The 14,794-nt window shown below is 42.1% G+C and overlaps 1 protein-coding gene across 2 annotated transcripts in view; it reads right to left on the bottom strand.

The window, feature by feature from the left end:
* pdgfc (platelet derived growth factor c) overlaps positions 1–14,794 on the bottom strand; it is a 153,631-nt gene that overhangs the window by 26,454 nt on the left and 112,383 nt on the right. For both annotated transcript variants that reach the window (XM_045723874.1, XM_014211934.2), the window contains exon 3: positions 95–272. In XM_045723874.1, coding sequence (XP_045579830.1) covers positions 95–272 — 178 coding nt within the window. The remainder of the gene's footprint in view (positions 1–94; positions 273–14,794) is intronic.

Genomic DNA, 14,794 nt, shown 5'->3' with positions numbered 1-14,794 from the left:
CATACAGAATAGCAGTGGCCGTTACATAATAAGTAATTATGTAAGGGAGCGTGTGCTGTTTATGTGCTCAGAGGAAAGATGGCTTATGGCTTACCATGGGGAGCAGGGAGTAGCGAATGCTGAAGCCAGGCTCGGAGGGGAAGTACTCATCAGATATGAATCTCACCCGGATCTGACCGCCTTTGGACATGTGGCTGGCAGGTACCTGGGACCCGCACCAGCGGCCCAGGATGGTGTCCTCAGACGGCTCCTCGATCTCCACAAAATCATACCTGGAAAAAGGCCAGAGAGAAAGAAAGAGCGAGAGAGACAGAAAGAAAGAGAGAGCTTTGGCTCAATGTGTGTAGTCCCATGAATTCACATTGCCATTGGAGACGAGACAAAGTTGCCGTGCAATGAAAGTGAGCACTTAATGCATATACAAGTCAAAAGTTTAGAGACACCTAATCATTAAAAGGGTTCTTCTTTATTTTTAAAATTTTCTACATTGTAGAATAATAGTAAAGACATCAAAACTATGAAATAACACATATGGAGTGTAGTATTAAAAAAAAGTGTAACAAATCAAAATATATATTTATATTTTAAAACCTTCAAAGTAGCCACCCTTTGCCTTGATGACAGCTTTGCACACTCTTGGCATTCGCTCATCCAGCTTCACCTGGAATGCATTTCAAACAGTCTTGAAGGAGTTCCGACATATGCTGAGCACTTGTTGGCTACTTTTCCATCATTCTGCGGTCCAACTCATCCCATAACATCTCACTTGAGGTCGGCTGATTGTGGAGGCCAGGTCATCTGATGCAGCACTCTATCCCTCTCCTCGGTCAAATAGCCATTACACAGCCTGGATGTATGTTGGGTCATTGTCCTGTTGAAGAAAACAAATGCTAATCCCACTAAGCGCAAACCAGATGGGATGGCGTATCACTGCAGAATGCGGTGGAAGCCATGCTGGTTAAGTGTGCCTGGAATTGTGCCTTCTTTCATGCTTCACGGTGGCAACCACACATGCAGAGAGCATCCGTTCACCTTCTCTGCGTCTCACAAAGACAGAGCAGTTGGAACCAAAAATCTCAAATTTGGACTCCAGACCAAAGAACACATTTCCACCAGTCTACTGTCCATTGCTCGTGTTCTTATTGGAGTCCTTTAGTAGTGGTTTCTTTGGAGCAAATCGACCTTGAAGGCCTGATTCACGCTGTCTCCTCTGAACAGTTGATGTTGAGATATGTCTGTTACTTGAACTCTGAAGCATTTATTTGGGCTGCAATATGAGGTGCAGTTAACTCTAATGAACTTATACTCTGCAGCAGAGGTAACTCTGGGTCTTCCTTTCCTGTGGCGGTCCTCATGAGAGCCAGTTTCATAGTTCTTGATGGTTTTTGCGACTGCACTTGAAGAAACTTTCAAAGTTCTTGAAATATTCCGCATGTCTTAAAGGAATGTTGTGCTGTAATTTCTCTTTGCTTATTTGAGGTGTTCTTGGCATAATATGGACTTGGTCTTTTACCAAATAGGGCTATCTTCTGTAAATTACCCCTACCTTGTCACAACACAACTGATTGGCTCAAACACATTAGGAAGGAAAGAAATTCCACAAATTCACTTTTAACAAGACACCTGTTATTTGAAATGCATTCCAGGTAACTACCTCATGAAACTACCTCATGCCAAGCGTGTGCAAAGCTGTCATCAAGGCAAAGGGTGGCTATTAAGAATCTAAATGTTTCCATATGTGTTATTTCATAGTTTATGTCTTGACAATTATTCTACAATGTAGAAAATAGTAAAAAAATAAAGAAAAACCCTTGAATGAGTAGGTGTGTCCAAACTTTTGACTGGCACTGTACGGTACACACCAAACTGGGGAGTGGCACATGTATCTATACTCAGAGCATGAATTTAATTGCTGTGTCGATCTAAAGGGGTTTTATGGCTCCTTCACTGAAGCTGGGTGTTTCCTTAGCCATGTAGCACAATGCTATTTCATAAACTGCCTGTGACTGCTTCAAATCAAATGTTATTTGTCACATGTGCCGAATACAGCAGGTGTAGTAGACCTTACAGTGAAATGCTGACTTACAAGCCCTTAACAAATAATGCAGTTAAGAAAATACCCACCCACAAAAAAGTAAGAGATAAGAATAACAAATAATTAAAAGAGCAGCAGTAAATAAAATGTCGGGGCTATATACAGGGGGTATCGGTACAGAGTCAACGTGCAGAGGCACTGGTGTCGAGGTAATATGTACATGTAGGGAGAGTTATTAAAGTAACTATGCATAGATAATAACAGAGAGTAGCAGCAGCGTAGAAGGGGGGGGGGGGGGGGTGGCCGAGCAGTTGCCATACCAGGCAGTGATGCAACCCGTCAAGATGCTCGCCCATGGTGCAGCTGTAGAACCTTTTGAGGATCTGAGGACCCACGCCAAATCTTTTCAGTCTCCTGAGGGGGAATAGGTTTTGTAGTGCCCTCTTCACGACTGTCTTGGTGTGCTTGGACCATGTTAGTTTTTTGGAACTTGAAGCTCTCAACCTGCTCCACTACAGCTCCATCGATGAGAATGGGGGCGTGCTCAGTCTGTCTTTTCCTTTAGTCCACAATCATCTCCTTTGTCTTGATCACGCTGAGGGAGAGGTTGTTGTCCTGGCACCACACGGCCAGGTCTCTGACCTCCTCCCTATAGGCTGTCTCATTGTTGTTGGTGATCAGGCCTACCGCTGTTGTGTCATCAGCAAACTTGGTGTTGGAGTCGTGCCTGGCATTGCAGTGACGAGCGAACAGAGAGTACAAGAGGGGACTGAGCACTCACCCCTGAGGGACCCCTGTGTTGAGGATCAGCGTGGCGGATGTGTTGCTACCTACCATTACCACCTGGCAGTGGCCCGTCAGGAAGTCTAGGACCCAGTTGCAGAGGAAAGTGTTTAGTCCCAGGGTCCTTACCTTAGTGATGAGCATTGAGGGCACTATGGTGTTGAACGCTGAGCTGTAGTCAATGAACAGCATTCTCACATAGGTGTTCCTTTTGTCAAGGTGTGAAAGGGCAGTGTGTATTGCAATAGAGATTGTATCATCTTTGGATCTGTTGGTGCAGTATGCAAATTAGAGTGGGTCTAGGGTTTCTGGGATAATGGTGTTGATGTGAGCCATTATCAGCCTTTCAAAGCATTTCATGGCTTCAGAAGTGAGTGCTACGGGTCGGTAGTCATTTGGCAGGTTACCTTAGTGTTCTTGGGCACAGGGACTATGGTGGTCTGCTTGAAACATGTTGGTATTACAGACTCAGTCAGGGACAGGTTGAAAATGTCAGTGTAGACACTTGCCAGTTGGTCAGCGCATGCTCGCAGTACACATCCTGGAAATCTGTCTGGCCCTGCGGCCTTGTGAATGTTGACCTGTTTAAAAGGTCTTACTCACATTGGCTGCGGAGAGCGTGATCACACAGTCATCTGGAACAGCTGGTGGTCTCATGCATGTTTCAATGTTACCTGCTTAGAAGCGAGCATATAAGTTATTTAGCTCGTCTGGTAGCCTCATGTCACTGGGCAGCTCTCGGCTGCACTTCCATTTGTAGTGTGTAATAGTTTCCAAGCCCTGTCACATCCGACGAGCGTTAGAACCGGTGTAGTACGATTCGATCTTAGTCCTGTATTGCCGCTTCGCCTGTTTAATGATTCGTCGGAGGGCATAGCGAGATTTCTTATAAGCCTCCGGGTTAGAGTCTCCCTCCTTGAAAGCGGCAGCCCTACCCTTTAGCTCAGTGCGAATGTTGCCTGTAATCCATGGCTTCTGGTTGGGGTATGTACGTACAGTCACTGTGGGGACGACGTTCTCGATGCACTTATTGATAAACCCAGTGACTGATGTGGTGTACTCCTCAATGCCATCGGAAGAATCCCGGAACATATTCCAGTCTGTGCTAGCAAAACAGTCCTGTAGTTTAGCATCTGTTTCATCTGACCAATGTTTTTATAATGGTGCTTCCTGCTTTAATTTTTGCTTGTAAGCATTTGCCAAATGGAGGCCGAGGGAGAGCTTTGTACGCGTCTCTGTGTGTGGAGTAAAGGTGGTCTAGAATTGTTTTCCCTCTGGTTGCACATTTAACATGCTGATAGAAATTAGGTGAAACTCCCTGCATTAAAATCCACGGCCACTAGGAGCGCCGACTCTGGATGAGCGTTTTCCTGTTTGCTTATGGCGGTATACAGCTCATTGAGTGCCAGCATCGGTCTGTGGTGGTATGTGGACAGATACGAAAAATACAGATGAAAACTCTCTAGGTTGATAGTGTGGTCTACAGCTTATCATGAGATACTGTACCTTTGGCGAGCAAAACCTTGAGACTTCCTTGGATATCGTGCACCAGCTGTTGTTTACATATATGCCTAGGCCCCCGCCCCGTGTCATACCAGATGTTGCTGTTCTATCCTGTCAATAGTGTACAACCCGCCAGCTGTATTTTCTTAATATCGTCGTTCAGCAACAACTCAGTGAAACATAAGATATTACAGTTTTTAATGTCCCATTGGTAGGATATATGTGCGTTCAGTTCGTCCCATTTATTTTCCAGTGATTTAACGTTAGCTTGCAGGACGGAAGGCAAAGGTAGATTAGCTACTCGTCGCCTGATCCTCAGAAGGCACCCAGATCTTTTTCTGCAAAATATCGGTTTCCTTCTCCAGCGAATGACGGGGATATGGGACTGGTCAGGTGTCTGTAGAATATCCCCCCCGTACCGACTCATTGAAGAAAAACTGTCAAAACTGAGGTGAGTAATCGCAGTTCTGATGTCCAGAAGCTCTTTTCAGTAGCAGCAACATTTACCTAGAACTAACGCTGCAGATAGCAATACTGGGTGATTTGAAAAGTCAGTCAATCAATCAATAATATAATTATTTAGCAAAAATGTTTCTTTAATTTTCAATCTGTAGAAGCTATGAGAATAGAAAGGTTCAGTATTTTTGAGAAGAATCAAAGCTCAGTTGAAAAATATATGGCAAATAGAAATCCAAAATGGATGGTGTTAAGAGATAAATGGGAAGGGTTGAATGGAGCTGAAGGGTGGGACTAATAACAAGATAACCAATGTAAAGCATACGGGGTCTGTAAAATGTATATAGGTTCAGAAATGTTGTGAAATAGCACAGTTACAAATAGAAATCAAACTGGATGGACATCAGAAATAAAGGACTAAAAACAAACAAAATAACTATTGTTAAATAGATTGTGTCTCTAAAATGTGTATAATACCTATAAACTGAATGTAGAAGCCTAAGTGTTATTGTTTATTAGTTTCCTCCAATCGGGGGAGGGGTGGAAGGGTTTGCAAGGAATAATAAATACATGTATTTATTATTCCTTGCAAACCCTTCCACCCCTCCCCTGATTGGAGGAAACTAATAAACAATAACACTTAGGCTTCTACATTCAGTTTATAGGTATTATACACAAAAAAATGATGTACATAAGTTACGAACAACACAAAAAAACTAACAAAATAGCATGGTTGGTTATGAGCCGATAAGACAGCAGCCATCCCCTCTGGCGCCATCTTGATTATTGTGAGGTCAGCTTTGTCCCTCTTGAGCCCTAATACAACCCCACTGAGCTGCAACTGCCCTTCACGGCCCCCTCGTTTTTACTTTCCTCCCCTCCCGTCCATCCATCCAGTTCCCTCTCTCTGAGGAGAAAGGGCTATGCTATCACTGAACGGTTTCGAACGGTGGGGCCTAATGCTCACAGTGTATCTGCGGGGAGCAATGGGCAGCTCCACAATTTAGAGTCGATATTAAATTAAGAAAAGAGCTGAGCATTTCCTGTGAAATCGTTCAGCGTTCAACCTCAGGTTTGTTGGGGAGGAGAGTAGCATTAGCAGCTGTCGCCTTTGGTTAGCGATAATGGGCCTGACGCAGACACTGGGACAAGCCTATTAGGCTAATGCTAATTGCTGTAATCACATACAGTGCAGTGAAAAAGTATTTGCCCCCTTTCTGATTATCTCTATTTTTGAATATATTTGACATGGATTGTTTTTAGATCTTCAACCAAAACCTAATATTATACTGAACAAAAGAGCTGATCAGGCTGTTGATTGTGGCCTGTGGAATGTTGTTACACTCCTCTTCAATGGCTATGCGAAGTTGTTCGATATTGGTGGGAACTGGAATACGCTGTCGTACACTCCGATCCAGAGCATCCCAAACATGCTCAATGGGTGACATGTCTGGATGGTATGCAGGCCATGGAAGAACTGGGATATTTTCAGGTTCCAGGAATTGTGTACAGATTCTTGCGACATTGAACCGTGCATTATCATGCTGAAAAATGAGGTGATTATAGTGGATGAATGGCATGACAATGGGTCACTGAATCTCGTCACGGTATCCCTGTGCATTCAAATTGCCATCGATACATTTTAATTGTGTTCGTTGTCCGTAGCTTATACCTGCCCATACCATGCCACCACCGGGCACTCTGTTGACAACGTTGACATCAGCAAACCGCTCACCCACAGGACGCCATAAACATTGCGCTTGTGAAGCAGGTTGGACATACTGCCAAATTCTCCAAAATGGCTTATGGTAGAGCAGGGTTCCCAAACTGGTGTATGCGTAACCCTGCCGTCAGGGGTACGCCAAATAAAAATGTGATTCACATTTTTTTCTTCACATTTTCAAACAGTCCATTTATATTTTTCATCGGGGCTATACATTTGGGTGAGTTTTTGTTCCTTGCCTGAGCAGCCTCGTTTTAATGCCAAAAATTAAATTCAACCATCTAGTGTTCAGCGAAATAACAACACAATTACATATACAGGTAGCCTCGTCAAATAACTAACATCCAATCACATTAACCATTACTCTCACGGGAATTCCACTAACGGTCCGAATGTAGCCAAACGTAGCTTCTGCTCATTCAGTTTGCTCAAAAATTGTATAAATGGTAAAAAAAAGTAAGGCCCACGTCCCTAGACACATAACTGCTTTACTGGTAGTACTGCTACTACCAGCAGTACTACACCTGCATCTGTCGACGACACAAGTTGTTCTGCTTCCACGAGCACATCCAATGCTAGCATCAGTAATTCTACATGTTTTTAGCCCAGCTAGCATGGACACTGACAGTTGTGAATCTGATGCAGCCGAAGAGCTACTGCCCCCTTACCCGGGAAAGCACCGAACAGACAGGGACGTTGGACCATTTAATATATATATGATGAGAACTACATTAATTTGGGGTTGACTTATATTGGGAGTAGTGCCTTTCCACAGCCACAGTGTGTTATATGTGCAAAAGTACTATCTCACAACTCAATGAAACCTTCACTCTTGCGCAGTCATTTAGAAACAAAACATGCCAATTTAAAAAATAAGCCACGGGAGTTTGAGCGAGAATTAAGACGACTTTCGAGTAGTAAGACATGTATAAAAGCAACAGATACCATTAATAATAGAGGTCTAGAAGAGTCTGATATGGTGAGCTACCGAGTGGCTAGAACAGGCAAGCCCCATACAATTAATTCTTCCTGCTGCCGCAGATATGGGTGGGACAATGCTGGGGGAAAAGGACCCCAAAAAATATATAGACAATGCCTTCATCAAACAACACTGTTTCACGATGCATAAGTGACATGGCAGGAGATGTTTTGAAACAATTACTGCTTCGCATACAAGCCAGTGAATTCTATGCGTTACAGCTGGATGAGTCGGACATGGCGGGCCTGGCACAGCTCCTGGTATATGTCCGTTACGTTTATGGGGGGGTCAATTAAGGAAGACATCCTCTTCTGCAAACCACTGGAAACCAGGACAACAGGAGAGGATATTTTTTAAAGTACTTGACAGCTTTGTGACATCAAATGGACTTTGGTGGTCAAGATGTGTTGGTATCTGTACTGATGGCGCAAATGCCATAACAGGGAGACATAGTGGAGTGGTAATGAGCGTGCAAGCACTTGCTCCCAACGCCACTTGGGTACACTGCAGCATCCATCAAGAGGCTCTTGCTGCCAAGGGAATGCCTGACAGCTTGAAATATATTTTGGACACAACAGTGAAAATGGTTAACTCTGTAAAAGCAAGGCCTCTGAACTCTCGTGTATTTTATGCACTATGCAATGATATGGGAAGCGACCATATAACCAGCACACTTCTGTATGTTGCAAAAGCGTTACCAAGGGGCATAGTATTGTGACATGTTTATTTTTTTTTTTATTGAGAGACGAGCTTAAAGTTGTCTTTACTGACCATAATTTTCACTTGTCACGACTGGCCTATCTGAGTGAGGTTTTTTCCTCGCCTGAATGATCTGAATCTAGGATTACAGGTACTCTCCACAACTATATTCATGTGCAGGACAAAATTGAGGCGATGATTAAGAAGTTGAGCTCTTCTCTGTCTGCATTAAAACTTCTTCAGCCTAGGGTCTATTTTTCTCCACTTCCTGTCTGACTGACGTGCCCAAAGTAAACTGCCTGTTACTCAGGCTCAGAAGCCAGGATATGCATATAATTGGTACCATTGGATAGAAATAGAGGTCGACCGATTATGATTTTTCAACGCGGATACCGATTGTTGGACCAAAAAAAAGCCGTTACTAATTAATCAGCCGTATATATATATATATATATATATATATATATATATATATATATATATAAATAATGACAACTACAACAATACTGAATGAACAATGAACACTTATTTTAACTTAATATAATACATAAATAAAATCAATTTAGTCTCAAATAAATTCAATTCGGTTTAAATGCAAAAACAAAGTGTTGGAGAAGAAAGTAAAAGTGCAATATATGCCATGTAAAAAAGCTAACATTTAAGTTCCTTGCTCAGAACATGAGAACATATGAAAGCTGGTGGTGCCTTTTAACATGAGTCTTCAATATTCCCATGTAAGAAGTTTTAGGTTGTAGTTATTATAGGACTATTTCTCTCTATACCATTTGTATTTCATATACACCTTTGACTATTGGATGTTCTAATAGGTACTTTAGTATTGCCAGCCTAATCTCGGGAGTTGATAGGCTTGAAGTCATTAACAGCACAATGCTTGAAGCATTGCGAAGAGCTGCTGGCAAATGCAGGAAAGTGCTGTTTGAATGAATGCTTACGAGCTTGCTGCTGCCTACCACTGCTCAGTCAGACTGCTCTATCAAATCATAGACTTAATTATAATATAATAACACACAGAAATACGAGCCTTAGGTCATTAATATGGTCAAATCCGGAAACTATCATTTCGAAAACAAAGGTTTTTTCTTTCAGTGAAATATGGAAGTGTTCCGTATTTTATGTAATGGGTGGCATCCATAAGTCTAAATATTGCTGTTACATTGCACAACTTTCAATGGTATGTCATAATAATGTAAAATTCTGGCAAATTAGTTCGCAACGAGCCAGGCGGCCCAACCGTTGCATATACCCTGATTCTGCGTGCAATGAACGCAAGAGAAGTGACACAAATTCCCTAGTTAATATTACCTGCTAACATGAATTTCTTTTAACTAAATATGCAGGTTTAAAAAAAAAAATACTTCTGTGTATTGATTTTAAGCACGATTGTGCTTTTTTTCGCAAATGCGCTTTTGTTAAATTATATCCGTTTGGCAAAGTTGGCTGTCTTTGTTAGGAAGAAATAGTCTTCACACAGTTTGCAATGAGCCAGACGGCCCAAACTGCTACATATACCCTGACTCTGTTGCACAGAACACAAGAGAAGTGACACAATTTCCCTAGTTAAAAGAAATTCATGTTAAACAGGCAATATTAACTAAATATGTAGGTTTAAAAATATATACTTGTGTATTGATTTTAAGAAAGGCGTTGATGTTTATGGTTAGGTACACATTGGTGCAACGACAGTGCTTTTTTCACGAATGCGCTTGTTAAATCACCGTTTGGCGAAGTAGGCTGTGATTCAATGATAAATTAACAGGCACCGCATCGATTATATGCCACGCAGGACAAGCTAGATAAACTTGTAATATCATCAACCATGTGTAGTTAACTAGTGATTATGTTAAGATTAAACGTGTCTTATTAAAAACAATGCTAGCTAGCACCTTACCTTAGCTCCTTGCTGCACTCGCATAACAGGTAGTCAGCCTGCCATGCAGTCTCCTCATGGAGTGCAATATAATCGCCCATAATCAGTGTCCAAAAATACCGATTACCGATTGTTATGAAAACTTGAAATCGGCCCTAATTGAAATTGGCCATTCCGATTAATCGGTCGACCTCTAGATAGAAAACACTTAAGTTTGTAGAAATGTTAAAATAAATGTATGAGACTATAACACAATTGATATGGTAGGAGAAAATCCAAAGAAAAACCAAGCGGAATTTTTTTTGGAGAGCCCGTGCATACATGAAGGGCACTTTTCGGCATTTGCTGTATGATCAACGAGAATCTACATATCGCAAATGTACGGTCCCTTACTAGACGTCCGCGAATGTTTCTAAAATTCGGCGGCGGGCTGTGCATCGGGGCCAGACCTTCTGGGAAGTCATCGAATGAAGTCACTCGGACATTCGGTTTCCATTTTATAAAATTTCTAATTTGTCATTTTTCCGCTGTCCCGGTAAATTCCACCAGATGGCGAATGGAATCTTATTGCAAAAGTACAAAACATCACCAATCATGACATGGCCAATTCTCCAAAACGGAAAAGACTTCGAAGACAAAACTTGCTGAGCATAGGTTTGGACTAATGGGCTGTTAGCCCAGAAACAAGATGGCATTGAGGCCTCAACACTTTGAGTTAAGGCCATTTTTCTGGGATTAAAGGTAAAAAATGAAAATAGAGCGCTAATTTGACCGCTTCACATCAAAGAACACGAACATACGGTGTCAGGGAAAAAAGAATCAGCCATTTATCTATCGTAATTTAAGAGAAATTTAAGGAACGTTCCTGAGGTCCTCCCAATCTGTGAAAGCCTAACCTTGACTGTGTGGCATTAACCCTTAACAGTGAAAACAGGGTGTTTACAGGGTGTTTACATCTAACATTTTGCAATGACTTCTCTCCCCATAGGAATACATTGCCACTCAAACGCAATCATCAGTACTTCACTTGGGATTACATTACCACTTTGAGGAGTTGAGCAGAAGGGAGGAAAGAAAAAAAAATGTGGGGAAATGTGCATCTGTGATTGTGTGTTGAATAATGCGTAATAGGTTTTGTTGCCCGACTTTGTTCACGTGAAAAGTCAGAATAATTGTAGAGAGAATGATTTATTTCAGCTTTTATTTATTTCATCACATTCCCAGTGGGTCAGAAGTTTACATAATTAGTATTTGGTAGCATTGCCTTTAAAATGTTTAACTTGGGTCAAACGTTTCAGGTAGCCTTCCACAAGCTTCCCACAATAAGTTGGGTGAATTTTGGCCCATTCCTCCTGACAGAGCTGGTGAAACTGAGTCAGGATGTAGGCCTCCTTGCTCGCACACACTTTTTCAGTTCTGCCCACAAATGGGATTGAGGTCAGGGCTTTGTGATGGCCTTGCCAATCCCCTGACTTTGTTGTCCTTAAGCCATTTTGCCACAACTTTGGAAGTATGCTTGGGGTCATTATCCATTTGGAAGACCCGTTTGCGACGAAGCTTTAACTTCCTGACTGATGTCTTGAAATGTTGCTTCAATATATCCACATACTTTTCCGTTCTCATGATGCCACCTATATTGTGAAGTGCACTAGTCTCTCCTGCAGCAAAACACCCCCACAGCATGATGCTGCCACCCCTGTGCTTCACGGTTGGGATGGTGTTCTTCGGCTTGCAAGCACCCCCCTTTTTCCTCCAAACATAACAATGGTCATTATGGCCAAACAGTTATATTTTTGTTTCATCAAAACAGAGGACATTTCTCCAAAAAGTACAATCTTTGTCCCCATGTGCAGTTACAAAGCGTAGTGTGGGTTTTTCATGGCGGTTTTGGAGCAGTGGCTTCTTCCTTACTGAGCGGCCTTTCAGGTTATGTCGATATAGGACTCGTTTTACTGTGGATATAGATACTTTTCTACCTGTTTCCTCCAGCATCTTCACAAGGTCCTTTGCTGCTGTTCTGGGAATGATTTGCACTTTTTGCACCAAAGTACGTTCATCTCTAGGAGACAGAACGCGTCTCCTTCCTGAGCGGTGTGACGGCTGCATGGTCCCATGGTGTTTATACTTGCGTACTATTGGTTGTACAGATGAACGTGGTACCTTCAGGCGTTTGGAAATTACTTCCAAGGATGAACCAGACTTGTGGAGGTCTGCAATTTTTTTCTGAGGTCTTGGCTGATTTCTTTTGATTTTCCCATGATATCAAGTAAAGGAGGCAGAGTTTGAATGTAGGCCTTGAAATACATTTACAGGTACACCAATTGACCCAAGTGATGTCAATTAGCCTATCAGAAGCTTCTAAAGCCATGACATCATTTTCTGGAATTTTCCAAACTGTTAAAGGCACATTCAACTTAGTGTATGTAAACTTCTGACCCACTGGAATTGTGATACAGTGAATTATAAGTGAAATAATCTGTCTGTAAACAATTGTTGGAAAAATGACTTCTGTCATGCACAAAGTAGATGTCCTAACCGACTTGCCCAAACTATAGTTTGTTAACAAGAAATTTGTGAAGTGGTTAAAAAACAAGTTTTAAATGACTCCAACCTAAGTTTATGTAAACTTCCAACTTCAACTGTATGTTGACTATGACAACGGTGTGTAGCAGTAAGTGGTCATGATATGAAGGTTTGGCTTGGAAAGTTGTTTTCGCCTGGTAACAGACACTGAAGTCCACAAGCGAAGGGAAAAAGTGAAAGGAGGAGAGCGTAGATAGTTGCGAGAATAAATGATATAACAAGCAAAGTGATCATGCTGTTTTTATGTGGCTGCTATGAAAGTGAACTGTGTTTGCGTTTGAGCAGAGGTGTACTCATTCCGCCGCTTCTGCTTAAATTATTTTCTTAAACGGAAGCAAACAGAATGAAATGGGGATAAACATACCTGCATTTGTCCAATAGAAACTCTCATTTGCAACTGTTGGACAAATGATTACACCCTAGATCAGCTAGATGGGCTCCCGAGTGGCGCAGCGGTCTAAGGCACTGCATCTCAGTGCTTGAGGCACCAGTACTGTCCCTGGTTCGAATCCAGGCTGTATCAAATCCGCCCTTGATTGGGAGCCCCATAGGGCGGCGCACAATTGGCCAAGCTTCGTCCAGGTTTGGCCGGGGTAAGCCGTCATTGCAAATAAGAATTTGTTCTTAACCGATTTGCCTAGTTAAAGGGTAAATAAAACATTTAAAAATAATAACAAAGTTGCAGGCAAGCGCGTGCAAGGCAATATTGAATGTTTCACTCTCTCACCTTGATTACAACATTTTTGAAAGGATGTTTGAGAACCCGACCAGAGATTGAGCTACTACTGAATTTCACGTAAGAGCATTCAATGCAGCCTTTTCTCACTCGTTTAATCCCTATTGGTGTGAGCATGTAAAACTGTGTACCTCGATACTGCTTAGGCCATCTCCCTCTTAAAATGACCTGCTTTGTCTCGTTTAGAATTATTGGGAAATAATTGCTTATCCTACCCTGTCCTCTCCCTTCCCCTTGCTAACTACTTCATCATTGCTTATCATTTGCCATAATGATTCTCTCAACAAGTTCACCTACGTTGTTAACTTTCATTCATAGGCCGATCATTCACAGGCTGCAGTAACCTCATGGGTGTAGGAAAAATTTGACTATCATGCAGTAGTCTAAACCTATCGATGTTACATTGAGCTAGGTGAATGGGAAATGAATGACTGTCATCAAATATGCTGTAATAGAAATAAGGCCATGCTCATTAGAAAAAATGATCGCACTGATTAGCAGTCAATATTCAGCCTTTCTTTCCTGACATGGTTTAGATGTCTGTGAAGCAGGACGGTGCACTCTAGGATCAAATCGCTGACAGCAGATGGGTCATCTATAATGCAGTGCAACCTGCTTTTACATAGTTTCATATTTTCCGATCCTACATGTGCAACATCCCGTTTTGGATTTGCAAATCCACCGACGTACATGCATCTCTCACACATTGTTTATAGAAATACAGTAACAGTTCTTGAGAATGGTTAATCGCACTGTAGCCAAGTGTCTCAAGTGTCTCTGTGTTGCTATGCCAAACGACACGTTGCAAGAGGCGAAACACACTCAAATATGACTTCTCTCTTTGGTGGATTTGGGCAGAATGTTTTTTTTATCCCCCCTAAAACAAGCATAATAGTAGATGAGCATCTGAACTACTGAAGATCTTACTCATCTTGAGGATGACCACTCGCTGGAGGTGCTCTCACTCCCTTTCTAGTGCTTTTTCTCCACCCTTTTATTTGTTTTATTCCCAGCTACTGCTGTTGATTAGAGAACCAAGGTTTTGAGGATTTGTATTCTGTTATTTATTTACTTACTGGTTATTGTGATGTGAGGCGTAGGGTAGAAAACCTTAGCAACATAACACTTTGTATGTGAATGTATTCCATTCAGATATTTCAGCTTGGAATGGATTCCTATTGGGGTGCACTGAATTCATTTTTCAACAGACTAGGAGAGAGACTGTGGATGTACACGATGAGTTGGAAGGGGGTAGAGCTAACAAGAGGGTGTGTGCGGGTGTTTGTAAGAGACAGAGAGGGAGAGAGAAGCAGAGAGGGGAGGAGGAGACAGACAGTGACAGCGATTGGGAGAGAGCGAGAAAGAGTGCGAGCATGTGTGTGAGAGAGACACTTGTGAAGATCTGTCTG

This window comes from Salmo salar, chromosome ssa09 (assembly GCF_905237065.1).
Source record: "Salmo salar chromosome ssa09, Ssal_v3.1, whole genome shotgun sequence".
NCBI classification, from domain to species: domain Eukaryota; kingdom Metazoa; phylum Chordata; class Actinopteri; order Salmoniformes; family Salmonidae; genus Salmo; species Salmo salar.
The sequence above is the reverse complement of the archived record's forward strand: the minus strand, read 5'-3'. Positions and strand labels throughout refer to the sequence as shown.